This window comes from Sus scrofa, chromosome 2, assembly GCF_054392235.1.
Source record: "Sus scrofa isolate SSC_HxYL_T2T_F1_AM1 chromosome 2, Sscrofa_HxYL_maternal_Yorkshire_Landrace_v2.0, whole genome shotgun sequence".
NCBI classification, from domain to species: Eukaryota; Metazoa; Chordata; class Mammalia; order Artiodactyla; family Suidae; genus Sus; species Sus scrofa.
The window spans coordinates 69,554,290-69,568,733 of NC_139384.1; the positions used below are offsets into that span (position 1 = coordinate 69,554,290).

Consider the following 14,444-nt stretch of genomic DNA (forward strand, 5'->3'; position numbering starts at 1 on the left):
TGAGGTGGACAAGGCCAGGGCTTTATTTGAGTTTGGGCATGATACGGATGAAGAGGATCATGCTGATGAAGATGAAGCAGACAATAATAAGCATGGCCCAGAGCAGCCAGTTGACTGACTTCTGTGTGTGCTGCTCCAGCCGCTCAGATTCTGTCTTTAGCTTCTCTAGATTCTGGTCAGCCATCTTGAGTGAGTGTGACAGGGTCTGCGGGTGAGTTGGGGAGAATGTCAGGACTGGGTCCAAGTGTGGCCTCTTCCTACCACACTGGAGCAAATCTATAGCTCTTGGCCCTTGCTAGTGCTGTTTCCTCTGCTGGGAATGCCATTTTTGCCTTCTACCAAACTCCTACTCAGCTAGCCAAGCCCCAACCATAGTGCCCCTCTGCTGGAAAGCCTTCTCTGATGCCCAAGGTAGAGGTTTTAGAGTTGCCATAGTCCTCATACCTGGTTATCCTTCTTGATGACACTCTGGGCAGCCAGTGTGTTGGTCTTGAGGCTCCGGGCCAGGCCTAGCATCTCCTCTGCCAACTTTTCCTGGAGGTCCTGGTGTCGCTGCAGGACAAGGTCTAGCTCTGCTGCTGACTGCTTCTCATCCTCTGGCCTGGGCCCTGCTGCCCCACTGACCATACAGATGGGGGGACAGGTGGGTATGAGATGGGGAGGGGGTATGAAGAGACAGACATGTTCTCAAAGAATCTAGAGGTTCTATGCCACTGCCCTGCTTCCCCTTTTTGCTTTGGTTTCTGGGAAGAGCATCCTCAGAGGTGGCTTTTGATTGATGGTTAAATTAATTGATTAATTAATTTGGGGGCGGGGCACATCTGTGGCATATGAAAGTTCCTGGGCCAGGGATTGAATCTGAGCCAGAGCTGCCACCTACACTGCAGCTGTGGCAATCCCAGATCCTTAACCCACTGCACCAGGCCAGGGATTGAACCCTCATCCCTGATGCTGAAGAGACACCAACAATACTATTGTGCCACAGTGGGAACTCCTGACTGCTGGTTTAGACACTTGTGGCAGCGCCTCAGTGGCCCAAGGACTGTCCAGATCCCCTGCCCCCAGTGCTGCTCAAGGGGCTGAAGATACTCACGTTCTCTTTCTCACATTCAGTTCAGGCTCTGGAAACAAAAGAGGCCAAGCAGGAAGAAGGAGAAAATTGGTTTGCTGTTTTCCAACTACCTGACCATTGCTTGGGATGTCTGCTGCTCCTAGTGACATTTTTCATCTTGTCTGCTACCCAGGTGGCCCCTATCAGGCTTCAAAGCGCTCCCTTCCAGGAAATTTTCATCCTTTGGGCTCCCCCAGGCCCCAGGCCCTTCCCTCTAGCCAGTTCTGGACCCTTGGGCTGGGAGTGTCCAACTCTGTCTCCTCTGGGGGCCCCTCCTCTGTCCTGCCACCCCCTCCAGGAGTAAATTGCTAATGTTCCTGGGACACTCTCCCTGGGCTGTGGAAGCCAGGTTAGGCATGAGGGATGTGGGGCAGCAAGGATACATGTCTGTCCCAGGCCTTGAGTCCTGTTCTGCTCACATTGACTCACCTTCAGTAGAGTCCTGTGGGAAAAAAGGAGAGGCACCAAGTCACCCACCTTCTCATGTCCCAAGACCTGTCCTTTCTGCTTTGAGAAACTCCCCACTCTCAGTCCTGTGACATCTCATCCTCAGTTTCCTCATATATCACCTGGTAACAACGGCTAATATTTGAAGGGTTAGTTGATCCGCATAAAGTGTTTATAGAGACATTTGCCATCCTCTTTTTAAATTTTATTTATTTATGGAGTTCCCGTCATGGCACAGTGGAAACGAATATGACTAGGAACCATGAGGTTGAGGGTTTGATCCCTGGCCTTGCTCAGTGGAGTAAGGATACATCGTTGCTGTGAGCTGTGGTGCAGGTTGCAGATGTGGCTTGGATTTGGCATTGCTGTGGCTATGGCGCAGGCCGGCAGCTATAGCTCTGACTGGACCCCTAGTCTGGGAACCATATGCCGCAGGTGCGGCCCTAAAAAGAAAATAATAATTAAAAAAAATAAATTTTACTTATTTATTTTAATGGCCACACCTGTGACATGTGGAAATTCTTGGGTCAGGGATTGAATCTGAGCTCCAGAGCAGTAAAGGCCAGATCCTTTAACCCACTGGGCTGGGCTAGGGATCGAACTGGCGCATCCAAAGTGACTTCAGTCAATGAAGTCAGATCCTTAACTCACTCCGTCACAGCGGGAACTCCTTGTCATCCTGTTTTACAGATGGAAAAAAACTCATTTCCCTGTGGGTAGGCAGGAGCTAAACTTTGCTCTGGGTTAACTCTGGGGCTTAACTGGAGATGTGCCATTTATTTTTGGCTGCACCTGCAGCGTGTGAACGTTCTGGGGCTAGGGATTGAACCTGCCCCTCAGCAGTGACAACACCGGATCCTTAACTTGCTGCACCACCTGACAACTCCAGAGATGTGCCATTTTTTGCCTTGTAACAAATGCTTACTCATCTAGCAAAGCCCTGGCCACAATGCCTCTCTGTTTGGAAGTCTTGTCTGATGGTCCAGGGCAGAGGCTGTTGGGCTCCCTAGGATCCCTACACCTGATAGTATTTGTTGTTCTGATTACCACCAGGCACTAAACTCCTGTCCCCAACTGAAGCTTCCCAGGGACCAGACAGGGAGCCCTACCGTGCCTAGCAGCTCACTCCGCATCTCACTGGTGTACCGTGCCCGTGACTGTAGGTGCACTGTCTTTGTGGCTGGTACCCGTTCCCTGGCCGTAGTTGGCACTCGGCCAGGGGCCAGGAACTGGTTGGCTAGTGCCTTCTCTGAGGAGGAGGTCTGCAGAAGAGGGAAGAGGGGTTACCAGGGGGCAGGTCCCAGGTGAGCATGAGGAAGGTTGAGGAGGCTGAGGTGCCCCTGCTCACCAGCTTCTCTGCCTGCAGCATCCCCTTCAGAAAATCTACTTTGCGAGAATATTCATTGATCACCTCGGACGCCGGTTTGCTGGAAGGCGAGAAGAGGAAAAAGAAAATATGTCCACTGTCCCCAGTTCAGGGAAGGGTCTTATCAGGGACTGGAGACCAGGAATCCTGGACTCTAGTTCTCGCCCAGTATTTGAACCACCTGTGGCCACCTGCACTCACCTCGCCTGCGCTTTCAGGGCCTGCAGCATGTCTTCAAGGGCTCCCACGTACTGGGGACAAAAAGGGGGGTGTCAGCCCAGTCTCCCTCACCCCTGCAGGGTCTACTCAAAGGGGTCAGACCCAACAAGGGGCGGGACCAAGATGGGGGCGGGGTTGGAAAACGGGAGGAGCCAAGTGTCAAGGAGGGGAAGCTGAGCCCCAGGGAGGAGCCGGAGGAGATGCAGGTGGACGTGGCGGAGACAACCGGAAGGGGTGTGGCCAGATTGGCAGGCGGGGCCTGGGAGTCGGTCCGGTGGCCTCTACCTGCGGGAATCACCCTCCGGATTCGGGCTCTAAGCGGAAGATGGGCTTCCCTCACCTTTTCTAAACGCCACTCGTCCGGGTCCCGTTTCTCTGCTGCCATCGCCTCGCAGCGGCACAAGAGCCGCACCAGGTTCAGCTCCAGCCTTGACGCTGCCATCGCCACCCAGCGGCACTCCGCCCCTTCCGCCGGCGCCATCTTAATAGGTGGCGGAAGTTCCTTCCGTTAGTCTCCTTCCGGGCGGAAGTGCCCTGCTCGTTTGGTGTCCCATTCTTGTTTGGGGAGGCCGAAGTGATGTTTTGTTTCAACTGAGACGCCATCCCCTTTATATTTACTCAGTGCTGAATTGCTTGCTTATCCTTGTGTGCCATGCCCGCTGGCATGTGGAAGCTCCTGAGCCAGGGATCGAACCTGCGCCACAGCAGCCAGCGCGGCCGCTGCAATGAACGCAGGATCCTTAACTCACTGCACCACAAGGCAACTACCTCTGGTGAGCATCTTGACCCTTCTAGAAGGGTCGAAAGGATAGTCCTTCCTGTCAGGCCCATATGCAACCCGTGAAGTGCTCATTACTTCTCTCCTGCTCAAAATCCCCCGCTCCCCACTCCTTTCTGGGTTCTTTCACTGGCCTCTTCCACACAGGCAGCGCTCCCTGGACTCTCCCAGGGCAGAGGCCCTGAGCTGGGGTTTTAGCATCCAAGACTTGGGAACCGATCCGAACTTTTGCGGCTATGATTTCACCCAGCCTTGACTCTGACTCCACCTCCCACCATGGCCTAGTGAGTTTCTTAACTTTTTCTAGACCTCCCTTGGGAAACAGGCAGTGTGGCAACGACATGAGCTAGTCCTGGTTGTGAGAGGTGGGGTCAGGTCACCCCTAGTGCCCAGATCCCCATGGTTGGAACCCCGTCTGAGTTCCCAGGAAGCCAAAGCTCCTTGTTTGAGTCCCCCTCCTGGAGTGGACTGGGTGAGGATGGGGGCTTCACAGGGACTGAAGCCCAGCACGCAGCTCTCAACCACCTCCCCATCCCTCAGGTCATCACCTGTGGGCCTGGTATCCTGTAAAGTACCGTGGAGGAGACCAAAATCAGGGTATTGGTAAAAGGAGGCAGACAGGGCAGGGTCTGAATCCCAGCCCTACCCTTTCCCAGCTTTGTGGCCTTGAACAAGCCCTCTAACCCTTTGGCATGTGTCATCTCAACTCAGGTTTGTCATGGTCTCCAACTCCCCTACCCCACTGGCCCCACCTGCCAGCTGGTTCCCACAACTACCCATCTGGTTGCAAACTGGGACCTCCTCTGCTGGGGGTGGTGGTGTGGTGAAGGTGTTGCTTCTGGTTCTAGTGGGTTCCCAGGGACTGACCCCGCCTCCTTTTCAACCCAGGGCAGATGGCCCTTTCAGCTGACATGTAAGCCCCACCTGGGGAGAGGCTAGATGTGACAAGAAGCAGCTCCCAGGACAGCAAGCTCACCTCACATTCAGTGAGAATGCGGCTCTGCCAGGAGTTGCCTGCTTCCCCAGCTTCCTGGATCAATAAAAAGCACCTCCAGCAAAGTCCACCTCCCTTGTGTGAAGAGTATGTGTGAAATTTCAGTAGCAAAGTTGGATGGAGGAACAAGGCAGGTCCTTTCAGGTGAGGCGCCCAATCCCCTGCCCTGCACCACTCTTGACAGGCCATAGAGCTGACTCCCATCTACTGACCTCTGCTTTTCCAACCTGGAGCTGGCCTAAGTAGGAACTACATGCAGACACCTCTCAGGCACTTTTTTTTTATTTCACATGGCTTGCAGATGCCTCTTGTCCCAGACCTGTGGCCATGTGTCCAGGTATCTGGAGAGTGAGCTGAGCCTAAGAAGAGAGCCTCGCTCCAGAGATGCCAGCTGCCCAGGCTGTCGCCGTAGACTTGCAGGGACGTACAACCCTAGGCCTTGCCCTCCCCACCCATGATCAGTCCTGAGTTGCGGGCTCTTGTTCTGCCACAGGGGGCGGGCAGTGCCAAGGGCGGCCTACTCCAGCCTCCTGGGTCCAAGGCACAGTGAACAGAGGAGCGATGGCCACATTCGAGACTCCCTGGGATGTGAGGTCTGTGGTGCCTGGAGTGGAGGCCGCCTACTGCCTGGCTCCAGCCAACAATCGATCACCATGGAAGGTTCCACTGCTCCCTCGAATGCATGTCAGCCAGGCTGGCGTACGAATCTGAGATAGACTTGGGGCAGTCGTGTGCCTCAAGTGTCCAAATCCCTTAGGCAGGGTCCCAGCCCTTGGTCTGCCCCGAGCTGTGCTTCAGCATTGGGTCTGAGCCTCCAAAGCTTGGCGGCTGTGTGGGCTTTGCTCTGAAGACTCATGTCCAGGTTATAAGGGAGATGCAGGGCGTTAATACAAAAGTTTGTACATACACATATAAAAAACCGATTTGGTCCTCTGTTAAGGCTGTTACAGTTTAAAGTTATGTAAACCACGCACAAAGAAAACAGTGACCTCAAAAACATATAAAAGGGAAGTTGGGAGACGCCAGGCTGCCCACCGTGATTTGGTGCTCTGGGCGGGCACCTCTGTGCGACGTGGGGGCTCAGCAAGGGTGGCCGGGTCTCAGCCGGCCTCTCCCTGCCTGGACTCACTTGGAGCCAGTGCCCACCTCACGTCGCTCTTGGAGCTTTTCATTCCGGATCCTTCTCAGACCGCTGAATGCAGGCTCTGGAGCTCCAGCGCTTGGGCCGCGGCACCAGGCCGTCCTTGGATGTCCAGACTCTGGCAGCTGTGGGCCCTCAGCCATTGGCCTGGCCCGAGGCAGGGGGTAGGCAGTAGGTTGGGGGGTCCGAGTACCTCCGCTTGGCCCCAGGAGGCCGGTCATCCTTGTCTAGGGTCTCCTGAGGGCCCTGCGAGGGCAGGTTAGCGCCAGGCGTGACGTACACAGAGTGTACCTGGTCCGGGCGGCGGGCAGGCGGCTCTCGGCGCCTCACAGGGGCAGCAGCTTCCTGGGTGCCCAGTGCCCGGCCAGTGAGATAGGCAGGCAGGCCAGGCGGGAGCTTGATGTTGGCCGTGGGCATGATGGGGGTCCGCCGGGGGGTCTTCACTCTGACCGTCGCGAAGGACAACGGCCTTCGTCGAGGAAGGGCGGCCGCCTCAGGGAGGGGGCTCGGGGCGGGCACGCTGGGGCAGGGGAGAGCAGGCGCGAGGGGCCCTTTTGAGAGACAGATGGCAGGGTTACTGCAGCTTCAGGGCCATCAGACGGACCCTCGCCCTGGGGCCTGCTGGGTGTGGATATGGGAAGGAAAAAAGCAGACGCTACCTTAATACTGACCTTCCGAGGCCCCCCGCCTGGCCCGCTCTTCCAACAGGCTTTCAGTGCTGGCTGAAGTCTCTGAGTCCAGGTTCTCTTCATCGGAGCCCCGAGGGTCAAGCTCCGGCAGCCGGTACGTGATGTCCTCCCTGGGGATGAGGGGGTCACAATGTCCAAGGCTGTTCCCACAGTGGAAGACTGCCCCATGGGAAAGAGTAGGCCATCTTGGTCCTGGATGGGACTCCCTGCCTCCAGGACCCCAAATCTGACCCCCAAAGCACACCAGGCTCCAAATACCCCGGCCCAGTGAGATTCATGTGAGGAAGGGGGCAGGTTGCTGCAGGAAGCCAGGCGTCTGTCCTAGTACTGTGCTGGTGAGGTGCTCCTGCCTCAGGATCTTTGTATGTGCTGTTCCCTCTGCCTGCAGTGCCCTGCCTATTCCCAAGCTACCTGGCATAATTTCTAAGGGCATCTCTTTTCATACTCCCATCTTTTTTTTTCAGGCCACACTCCCAGCATATGGAAGTTCCTGGGCCAGAGATTGAATCTGAACTGACCTATGACCTATGCCAGAGTTGCAGCAATGGCAGATCCTTAACCCACTGTGCCAGGCCTGGGATTGAACCAGCTCCTCCACAGAGACAAGCTAGACCAGATCATTAACCCACTATGTCATAGCGGGAACTCCTCATACTTCCATCTTGAGGAGACAGCAAACTGGTGGGTCACCCTATCTAAGGCCAACTTGAAGACAAAGTTCTGGCATCACTCCTCTGTTGTTCCTTCTCTCCCTATGGGCCATTCTTGTTTTCTGTGGTCAAGCAGGAAAGAGCCCTAGGATGTATTTTAGGACAGGAACACCTCGTGACGTGGGCACTGGGCCACAGGACTAAGCCTAGCCCGTCAGCCTCCTAACAGCTAGATCCCCTATAGTGGAGGGGCCAGTGGATGGGGGTTGGAAGGGTGGCATGGGGTCGGAGAGACACTTGCTTCTCCTCCTTGATGGACTGGATCCGCTCGATTAGGATCTCCTTCTCTCGATCCTCGTCACCACCAGCTGCTTCTTCCTCTGGCAGCACCCCCAGTTCCTCCAGGCCACCGCTGCTTTTCATCCGGGTCTTGGGATTCTTGATCTGCCAAGAAAAGCGGCAGGTGTGGTCAGCCCCTCTAGGTGGGTGGGGTTCAGTGCTTGTGGATGGAAAGAGGGCGGTGCATCTCCAGGGGAGGTTAGTTCCGACGCGGACGGCTACGCTTAGTAAGGCTTCTCCCGGGATCATGCAGGGACTGAGTGACCGGCACTTGGCTGATTAGTCATCTTCAGCACAGGTGGTCAGCAGGCAATGGGCCTCCCCCAGCATGCACTTCTGGAAGGTTAGGATGTACTTGGCCTATCCTAAGAGACCCTAGGGGTGGAGGGGAACCCCAGCATGCACCGCACCGGGAGACATGCGACTAGAACCCGCCGTATGTGTACATACCAGGACCCCCTCATAGGGAGACGAAAACCCCAGTTTGAGAGGCCATGGCTGGGGGAGAGATGAAGAGAGGGTGACCACACTGGGCCATGACCAGGTGCTAGTCATGGGCATGCACCATGTCTGATTGCGGGGATAAGGAGGGGATCCTCCCACAGGAGCCTGGGCCTGCCCTTTATTCCCCCACCCACCTCCGAAAGCAAGACCATTTCTGCTGTGGGAACGTTTCCCTGTGGGCGGGGCCCAGGTCTGCAGGGGATGTGGCTGGAGTATGACCAGGATTACCACCAAGTGGGTGATAGAATCCCCTGCTGCTGAGAGGAGCAGTTGGCTTAGAGACTGAGCTAGGACGGGGGTCATTTGGCTGTGAGGAATCAGCGCCTAACTATGCTGCCATGAGGCTCCTGGTCAGGCTGCCTACGGCCACACGTGGCTGCAAGTGTATGCATTAGAAGAGACACCACGCCCTATGCCCAAACCCCGCCCACGGCCTCCTCCCACAAGGCTCCCCCCCGACCCGAGCCGCAGCCCTGCGTTGCTCACAGCGTTTTGTCTCAGGAGAGAGAGCCTTCGGGAGGCGATGCTCTCCGCAGCCTCCAGTTGGTTGATCTCCTCCATCTTCACTTTGTACTTCCTCATCTGTTCTTTGATCAGCATCTCCACGCACCTGTGGAGAAGGCGATTCGGCTATCCTGGGGGGATGGCCAACGCGAGGGCCCCTCTTCCCCGTCTAGGGAGATGCTGGCCAGAGACTGGGGCAGGGTGGCTGAGGCAGAGACCCAGAGGTCAGGCAGGGCCGCGGACAAGGCTGTGGCTCCCCTTGTGGCCCCACTTCACTCACTGTGTGACCTTGTGCTGCTCACCCCACCTCTCTGAGCCTGGATCCCTGTCTTAACAAGCCTCCTTGTCTGAAGGAGGAAGTACAGTACCGAGGATTAAAGTGAATTGATCTTTCAGTCACCCTGCAGGGTGGGGACAATCCCATCTCACAGAAGTATAGAAGGTGTGGGGAGGCTGGGCGATTTATCCCAGGGGCTGCAGGCAGCTGGCCCCAAGGGCTCAAGAAGTCCCTTGGTCAGGGCCAGCCTGAGTGGCCAATACCAGGGAGACTCAGCCTGGAGAGGTCAGTACCAGGGCGGGGAGGGTGTGGTGGGACAGGATGGACTCGGCCTGGATGGAGAGGCGGTCGTGACCACATAAGAAAAAAAGGCCATGGAATGTGCTGAAAGAGGCTGAAAGCATATCTGTCAACACCACACCACAGCCCAGGTAGTGTCAGGGACACTCTGGGCTCCCCTCCTCTCCGCCTAGCAGCTGCTGCTCATTACTCTCAAAGCGTGTGGCCTGGGGGCCTAGGTCAGGCCTTCCTGTGTTTGCCTCCTGAAACTGCCTAGGGTGACAGGTTCTTATTTTTAGAGTGTGCAGCCTAGATAATATCCTCTTAGTGATGGATGTCTGCTAACCTCCTTTTGAGTTCTTTTGAAGAACCTTTTGAGAACTTTTGAAGATTGTTTAGGGGAAGAAGGAAACTTGAGATCATACTTCTGTTTGCTGCTGGCTCTCATTGCTTTCTGACACTGGGAACATGGGGCTTCACTGTCTCCCTCACCCTGTGGCAAGGAACGAGGGATTTTCCCCTGTTTTTGGTTTTCCACCCTCCAACTTGCAAGTGACGCTCCTGCTGCTTGAGGAGAGAGGCTGCCAGATCTCCCCCCACCCCGGGTCTGGGACTGTGTGAGCCCCATGATGCCACTGTGAGGCTGGGCTGCCCCTTGTCCCTTGTCTGTCGGAAGAACCCTGCTTGCTGCTCACAGCAAACAGCGCACATCCAGGCTTTGTTTGAATTTCCATTTAGGACAAAAGTCATGTGTGTTTGTTAGAAAAGAAAACAGAGTAGAGAGATCAAATGAAGCCCATCCAGGACTCCAGTGCTCAGGGCACCTCCAGGGGCCATCGTGAACGGGGTATATTCTTCGGGACTTTTCTCTGCAGGTGTGTTTACACACTACTGAGGCTAGGCCGTTGGAGGGTTCTGGCATGGGCTCTGCGGTTTAATGTGGGGTCCCTGGTGGGGCTGCCCTGAGTGCATGGCGGGAGCGGAGGCCCGCTGGTCCTGGTACTCACGTGGTGATCTTGAGGACGTCTTTCATGCTGGTCAGTGGGTCTGAGTTGTCTGGGCAGCGCAGGAGGCAGGGTGCGAAGATGATGGCCAGCGCACCGGGTGACATGCGGTTCACATCCTCGAGCAGGGCCACCCTGTGCAATAAGTGGCAGTCAGGGGGTGGCTGGGGAGCCCCAAGACAAGAATCCAGAGCCTGGGGAAGGTGCCAGCACAGCTGGGGGCCCCCTGGTGGACCCCCTCCCAATATGGGCTCATGTCCTGGCATGAAGCCACCAGAGAATGCCGGCCCTGGGGAACACTGTGGCCAGGCTCCTGCTGGGACCCCACCCCACGGAGAGCTGGTGGTAGGTAGGTGGACAGGCACTTGCTTGACCAGGTGAAAGATGAGCCGTTCCAGGGAGTTGTGGTTGGCTTCTGGCAGGTGCTCCAAGACGGCATAGATGGCGGCCAGCTGCTCTTGCTTCTCTGGCAGCTCTAGGAGGGCCCAGGGGTGTCAGCTACCTGCCAGCCCCACCCTGACAGGCTCCAGGGCCCCGGGGAGCCTCCCACTGGGTTGAGCCTGGGACGGGTGTGTGGCAAGCACAGAGGGCCCCAGCCCGGGCCTTGGTTTCTCGGCTGGAGTGATGCGGGTCCCTCCTCCCTGACTGGCCAGAGCAAATACTTAAGGCTCTGACCCCCGATAGCCACCTCCTGCCCCCCTCCTCCCCTGCTGCCACCGTGGGACTCACCTACGGCGCGGAGGAAGTCACCGTACTGGGCAAAGGTCATGAGGGGCTCGGGCAGCTCTCGGAGCCACTGTTTGAGCACCCCGGTGATGGCGTGGATAGGAAAGTTCTCCAGTTTGACTGCTGTGGGGTCTGTGGGCGGGGTGGGGGGGGCGGTGAGTGTGGGGAAGGCAGGGGGCTGGGCCTGGAGCCCCATGCTTCACCCTCCTGCCCTTGACACTGACCTGCCCACAGCCCTCACCTCCTCACAGCACCCACCTGTCTGCAATGCCTGCCGGAGTTCTCTGGTGCGATTGGCCGCACCTGACTTGCGATAGAGGCCCTCAGTATACAAGCCGTGCATCTCCACATGTTCCAAAAGCTTCTCCAGCACGATGGGCACTGAGACCTTGTCGCTGGTCAGGCTGTCCACGCACACTCCAAAGTGGCCGGGCTCAGTGCCTGGCTCGATCTGCAATGATGGGGAGCAGGGTGGGGGGTGGAGACCTGAGCTGGTTGTCCTCCCTGTCAACCCCGGGCCCTCTTCTGTGGCCTCCATCCCTCCCTCCCTTGAACATCTGGCATCTGGCTGTGGAGGTTGCTTGATGACCTCCGGCAGCGGGTCTCCATGGGAAGCGCCATAGCCCCCTCAAGAGCAGCTGATCCTAGCTCTTGCTGCAGCCCCAGCCCTCAGAACCCCACCTCCCTTGTGTGCAGGCTCGGGAGCTGCCCTCTCCTGGAGGAGAGAGGAATGGGGCCAGGGTCTGAGATGCACACACAAGCCCAGCCTTTGTCTTGGGGGATGCCTGACAAGACCTGGGTGTGCTCTGCTGCGGGACCAGCCCCTCCTGCCAGCTCCGTGCTTCACCTGACACCCCTTGGCCTTGCACTCAGCATACCCTCTCTTCCACATCTCTCAGAACGGCCTGAAAAGTTCCCGGCCCTGGTGGGCTTACCTGCTTCCCGCTTGTGTAAGAGCAGTAGGTCTGAATCTTGTGCACACACTTCTTGTGGCAGGTCATCTTGCACACTAGGGGGCCATGGGGGGAGGGGAAGAGGGTAGTGACTGATAGCATATCAGGGGCCCCAGGTTCCCACGGCTGCCTGTCTCAATGTCTTAGGACAGTGACAACCACCTGGATATTTGCTTTTTTTTGTTTTCTTTTTAGGGCTGCACCCACAGCATATGGAAGTTCTCAGGCGAGGGGTTGAATTGGAGCTGTAGCTGCCAGCCTACACCACAGCCACAGCAACACCAGATCCGAACCACGTCTGCAACCTACAATGCAGCTCATGGCAACACCAGATCCTTTAACCCACTGAGCGAGGCCAGGGATTGAATCCATATCCTCAGGGATACTAGTTGGATTTGTTACTGCTGAGCCATGGGACAAGTGCTTGCTTGCTTTTTTTTTTTTTGTGCTGCACCTGCAGCATGTAGAATCTGGGCCAGGAATCAGACCTGCACCATAGCTGTCACCAGAACCACAGCAGTGACAATGTTGGATCCCTAACCTGCTGAGTCACAAGGAAACTCCCTGCCTGGGTATTTATGACAGATGTGAGGTGGTGGCCATTCCTCACATGGGGGCCAAGGGGAGAGAAGGCTACCCTGGCCTGAAAAGAAAAGCCAGCTCTGACTGGGTCCCGGTAGGAAAACAGAAGTCTGGAGGCCTCCCTGACCCAGCCTGGGCCTCTGGGGACTGACTGGGTTCCCACTTGGGCTTGGCCACCTCCTGGCTGCCAGCCCATGGGCCAGTTAGGTTGTCCTGGACTGCACTTGTCTCTCAGGGTCCCTGGGGGACTGACTGGCCTTGCCTGGCACATGGGGGAGGGGCCAACAGTTTAGGCAGCAGGAGCAACGTGAACAAAGGCCTGAAAATAGGGCACAGAGGGACTTTCCCAGATGGAACTTGCAGAGGGGAGGCTGCAGAGTTGGGTGGAGGCCTTGGGGTCAGTTGAGAACTGGGCTCTGGCCCAGGGTGACAGTGGGAACTTTCGGTGGCTGAGGTGTGACCAGGGCAGTGTTCCAGAAAGATCAGCTGGGGTGAAGGCCCAGGTGCACAGTGAGGGGTTGGGGCTGGGGACATGGTGAGGGGTCAGGGGATGTGGGGTGGGAGTTGGGGGACCTGGGGAGATCAGAGGGGGTAATGGGTGACTGGGGTTGGGGAAGGGCACTCACCACTGCAGAGCAGGGCCTTGTCCATGAGCCAGATATAGGAGAGGCACTGCTCGCACGACTGTGGGATGCTCACTTGGTAGCTGGCGAACACATGCCCGTTGTGCTGCTGGACCTGGAACAGTGCGGGAGGGGTGTAGGTGAGAAGGTGGACGCCCCCAGCCCCCCGACAGGGTTGCCACGGGTGCTCAGTTGGGATGCTGCCAGCAGGACCAGGGCCACTCACTCATGACCAGGGACCCTCCTGTAGGGCTGGGCAGGAAAACACATGCTCACCTGCCTGACTGCCCGCATGTGCACACACACCCATGCTCATGCCCATGCACACGTGGACACGCGTACTCACAGCGCGTTCCTGCTTCCGCTTCTTCTTCTGAGATTTGCTCTGCTGTGAGAGAGCATGAAGGCCAGGTCAGTGTGGGCCCCCCTGAGGACACCCCCACCCTGTGACGTCCTGCCATCAGGACCTCTTGTCACCCGGAACGGCAGCACCCACCTTGGGAGGCTCGAAGTCGTTCTTGGTGTGCCTGCGGGTGAACTCATCCAGCAGGGACTGGAAGGTGTTGAGGACCAGGTTGGGGTCCTTCTCGCCATGCTCGGCCGCCAGGTTGCTCACCATGATCTGGTAGTTCTCCATCAGGTCCTTGTAGCCAACGTGGATCTTCCCGTTCTGTGGGGACGCAGCGTGTCATCCCCCCTTGGGACAGACAGATGGAGGGGGTGCCCGGGGGAGTCTGTTGGGGTTGCCACCGGGGCCCTCCCTGGGGCTGGGGGTTCCACGTACAGGGACGGAGTACATGGTCTTGAGGTTGCTTCTGAACTTCTCGGTGGCTTCGATGAACAAGCCCTCAATGGGAGTCTTCTGGGAACGCAGGTCATTTATCTGGAGACGGAGGGAGAGATCCACGGACCCCATGTTGGGCGGGGCAGTGATCGCCCTGCCCTGTCCCAAGTCCTTCCCAGGCTCCCCTGGGCTTGGAGAGAAATACCTGGGCCCTCTTGACAAAGACCCTCAGTCTCTCTGGAATCACTCACAGTGGGTGTTGAGCGGTACCCCTGGCCCCCCTCCACCCATCAGGTGCTGGGAACAGTCCCCAGCATGAGGACCAAAAATGTCTGCAGATGTTGCCAAGGGTCGCCTGGGAGCAGACTCACCCCTGGTGGAGAAACGTTTTTGTTTTTGTTTTTCTTTTCATTTTTGACTGCCCTGAAGCATATGAAGCTCCCTGGCCTGGGATCAGATCCGAACTGCAGCCTT

At 57.1% G+C, this 14,444-nt stretch overlaps 2 protein-coding genes and 1 long non-coding RNA gene across 53 annotated transcripts in view; 1 reads left to right on the forward strand and 2 right to left on the reverse strand.

The window, feature by feature from the left end:
• USE1 (unconventional SNARE in the ER 1) lies at positions 1-3,634 on the reverse strand. 2 transcript variants are annotated; one of them, XM_003123491.5, is made up of 8 exons: positions 3,484-3,634; positions 3,126-3,175; positions 2,907-2,985; positions 2,668-2,820; positions 1,541-1,553; positions 1,094-1,121; positions 445-619; positions 1-205 (listed from the first exon to the last, which is right to left on the reverse strand). In XM_003123491.5, the coding sequence occupies exons 1-8, from the start codon at positions 3,622-3,624 to the stop codon at positions 23-25; spliced, it is 822 nt and encodes a 273-aa protein (XP_003123539.1). In that variant the 5' UTR covers positions 3,625-3,634; the 3' UTR covers positions 1-22. The 2 variants fall into 2 exon arrangements, 1 of the variants encoding a protein (XP_003123539.1); XR_014837429.1 differs by lacking the exon at positions 1,541-1,553 and having other exon boundaries at positions 2,651-2,820.
• A 19-nt stretch (positions 3,635-3,653) lies between these two features.
• LOC110259327 (uncharacterized) lies at positions 3,654-4,985 on the forward strand. Its single transcript, XR_014837430.1, has 4 exons — positions 3,654-3,916; positions 4,069-4,205; positions 4,462-4,632; positions 4,810-4,985. It is a non-coding gene; the product is annotated as an uncharacterized LOC110259327 (long non-coding RNA).
• Positions 4,986-5,181: 196 nt separating this feature from the next.
• The window catches only part of MYO9B (myosin IXB), a 111,919-nt gene continuing 102,656 nt past the window's right edge, over positions 5,182-14,444 (reverse strand). For 8 of the 50 annotated variants that reach the window (XM_085012416.1, XM_021083575.2, XM_085012404.1 and 5 more), the window contains 14 exons: positions 13,971-14,069; positions 13,683-13,856; positions 13,533-13,574; positions 13,190-13,301; positions 11,964-12,037; positions 11,287-11,479; positions 11,032-11,160; positions 10,672-10,777; positions 10,306-10,437; positions 8,725-8,848; positions 8,185-8,232; positions 7,697-7,839; positions 6,728-6,855; positions 5,182-6,607 (listed from right to left, as the gene is read on the reverse strand). In XM_085012416.1, coding sequence (XP_084868542.1) covers positions 6,192-6,607; positions 6,728-6,855; positions 7,697-7,839; positions 8,185-8,232; positions 8,725-8,848; positions 10,306-10,437; positions 10,672-10,777; positions 11,032-11,160; positions 11,287-11,479; positions 11,964-12,037; positions 13,190-13,301; positions 13,533-13,574; positions 13,683-13,856; positions 13,971-14,069 — 1,920 coding nt within the window. In that variant the 3' untranslated portion in view covers positions 5,182-6,191. Of the gene's footprint in view, positions 6,608-6,715; positions 6,856-7,692; positions 7,840-8,184; positions 8,233-8,724; positions 8,849-10,305; positions 10,438-10,671; positions 10,778-11,031; positions 11,161-11,286; positions 11,480-11,963; positions 12,038-13,189; positions 13,302-13,532; positions 13,575-13,682; positions 13,857-13,970; positions 14,070-14,444 lie in introns of all 50 variants that reach the window. The other 42 variants (XM_085012402.1, XM_085012406.1, XM_085012395.1 and 39 more) reach the window with 9 other exon arrangements.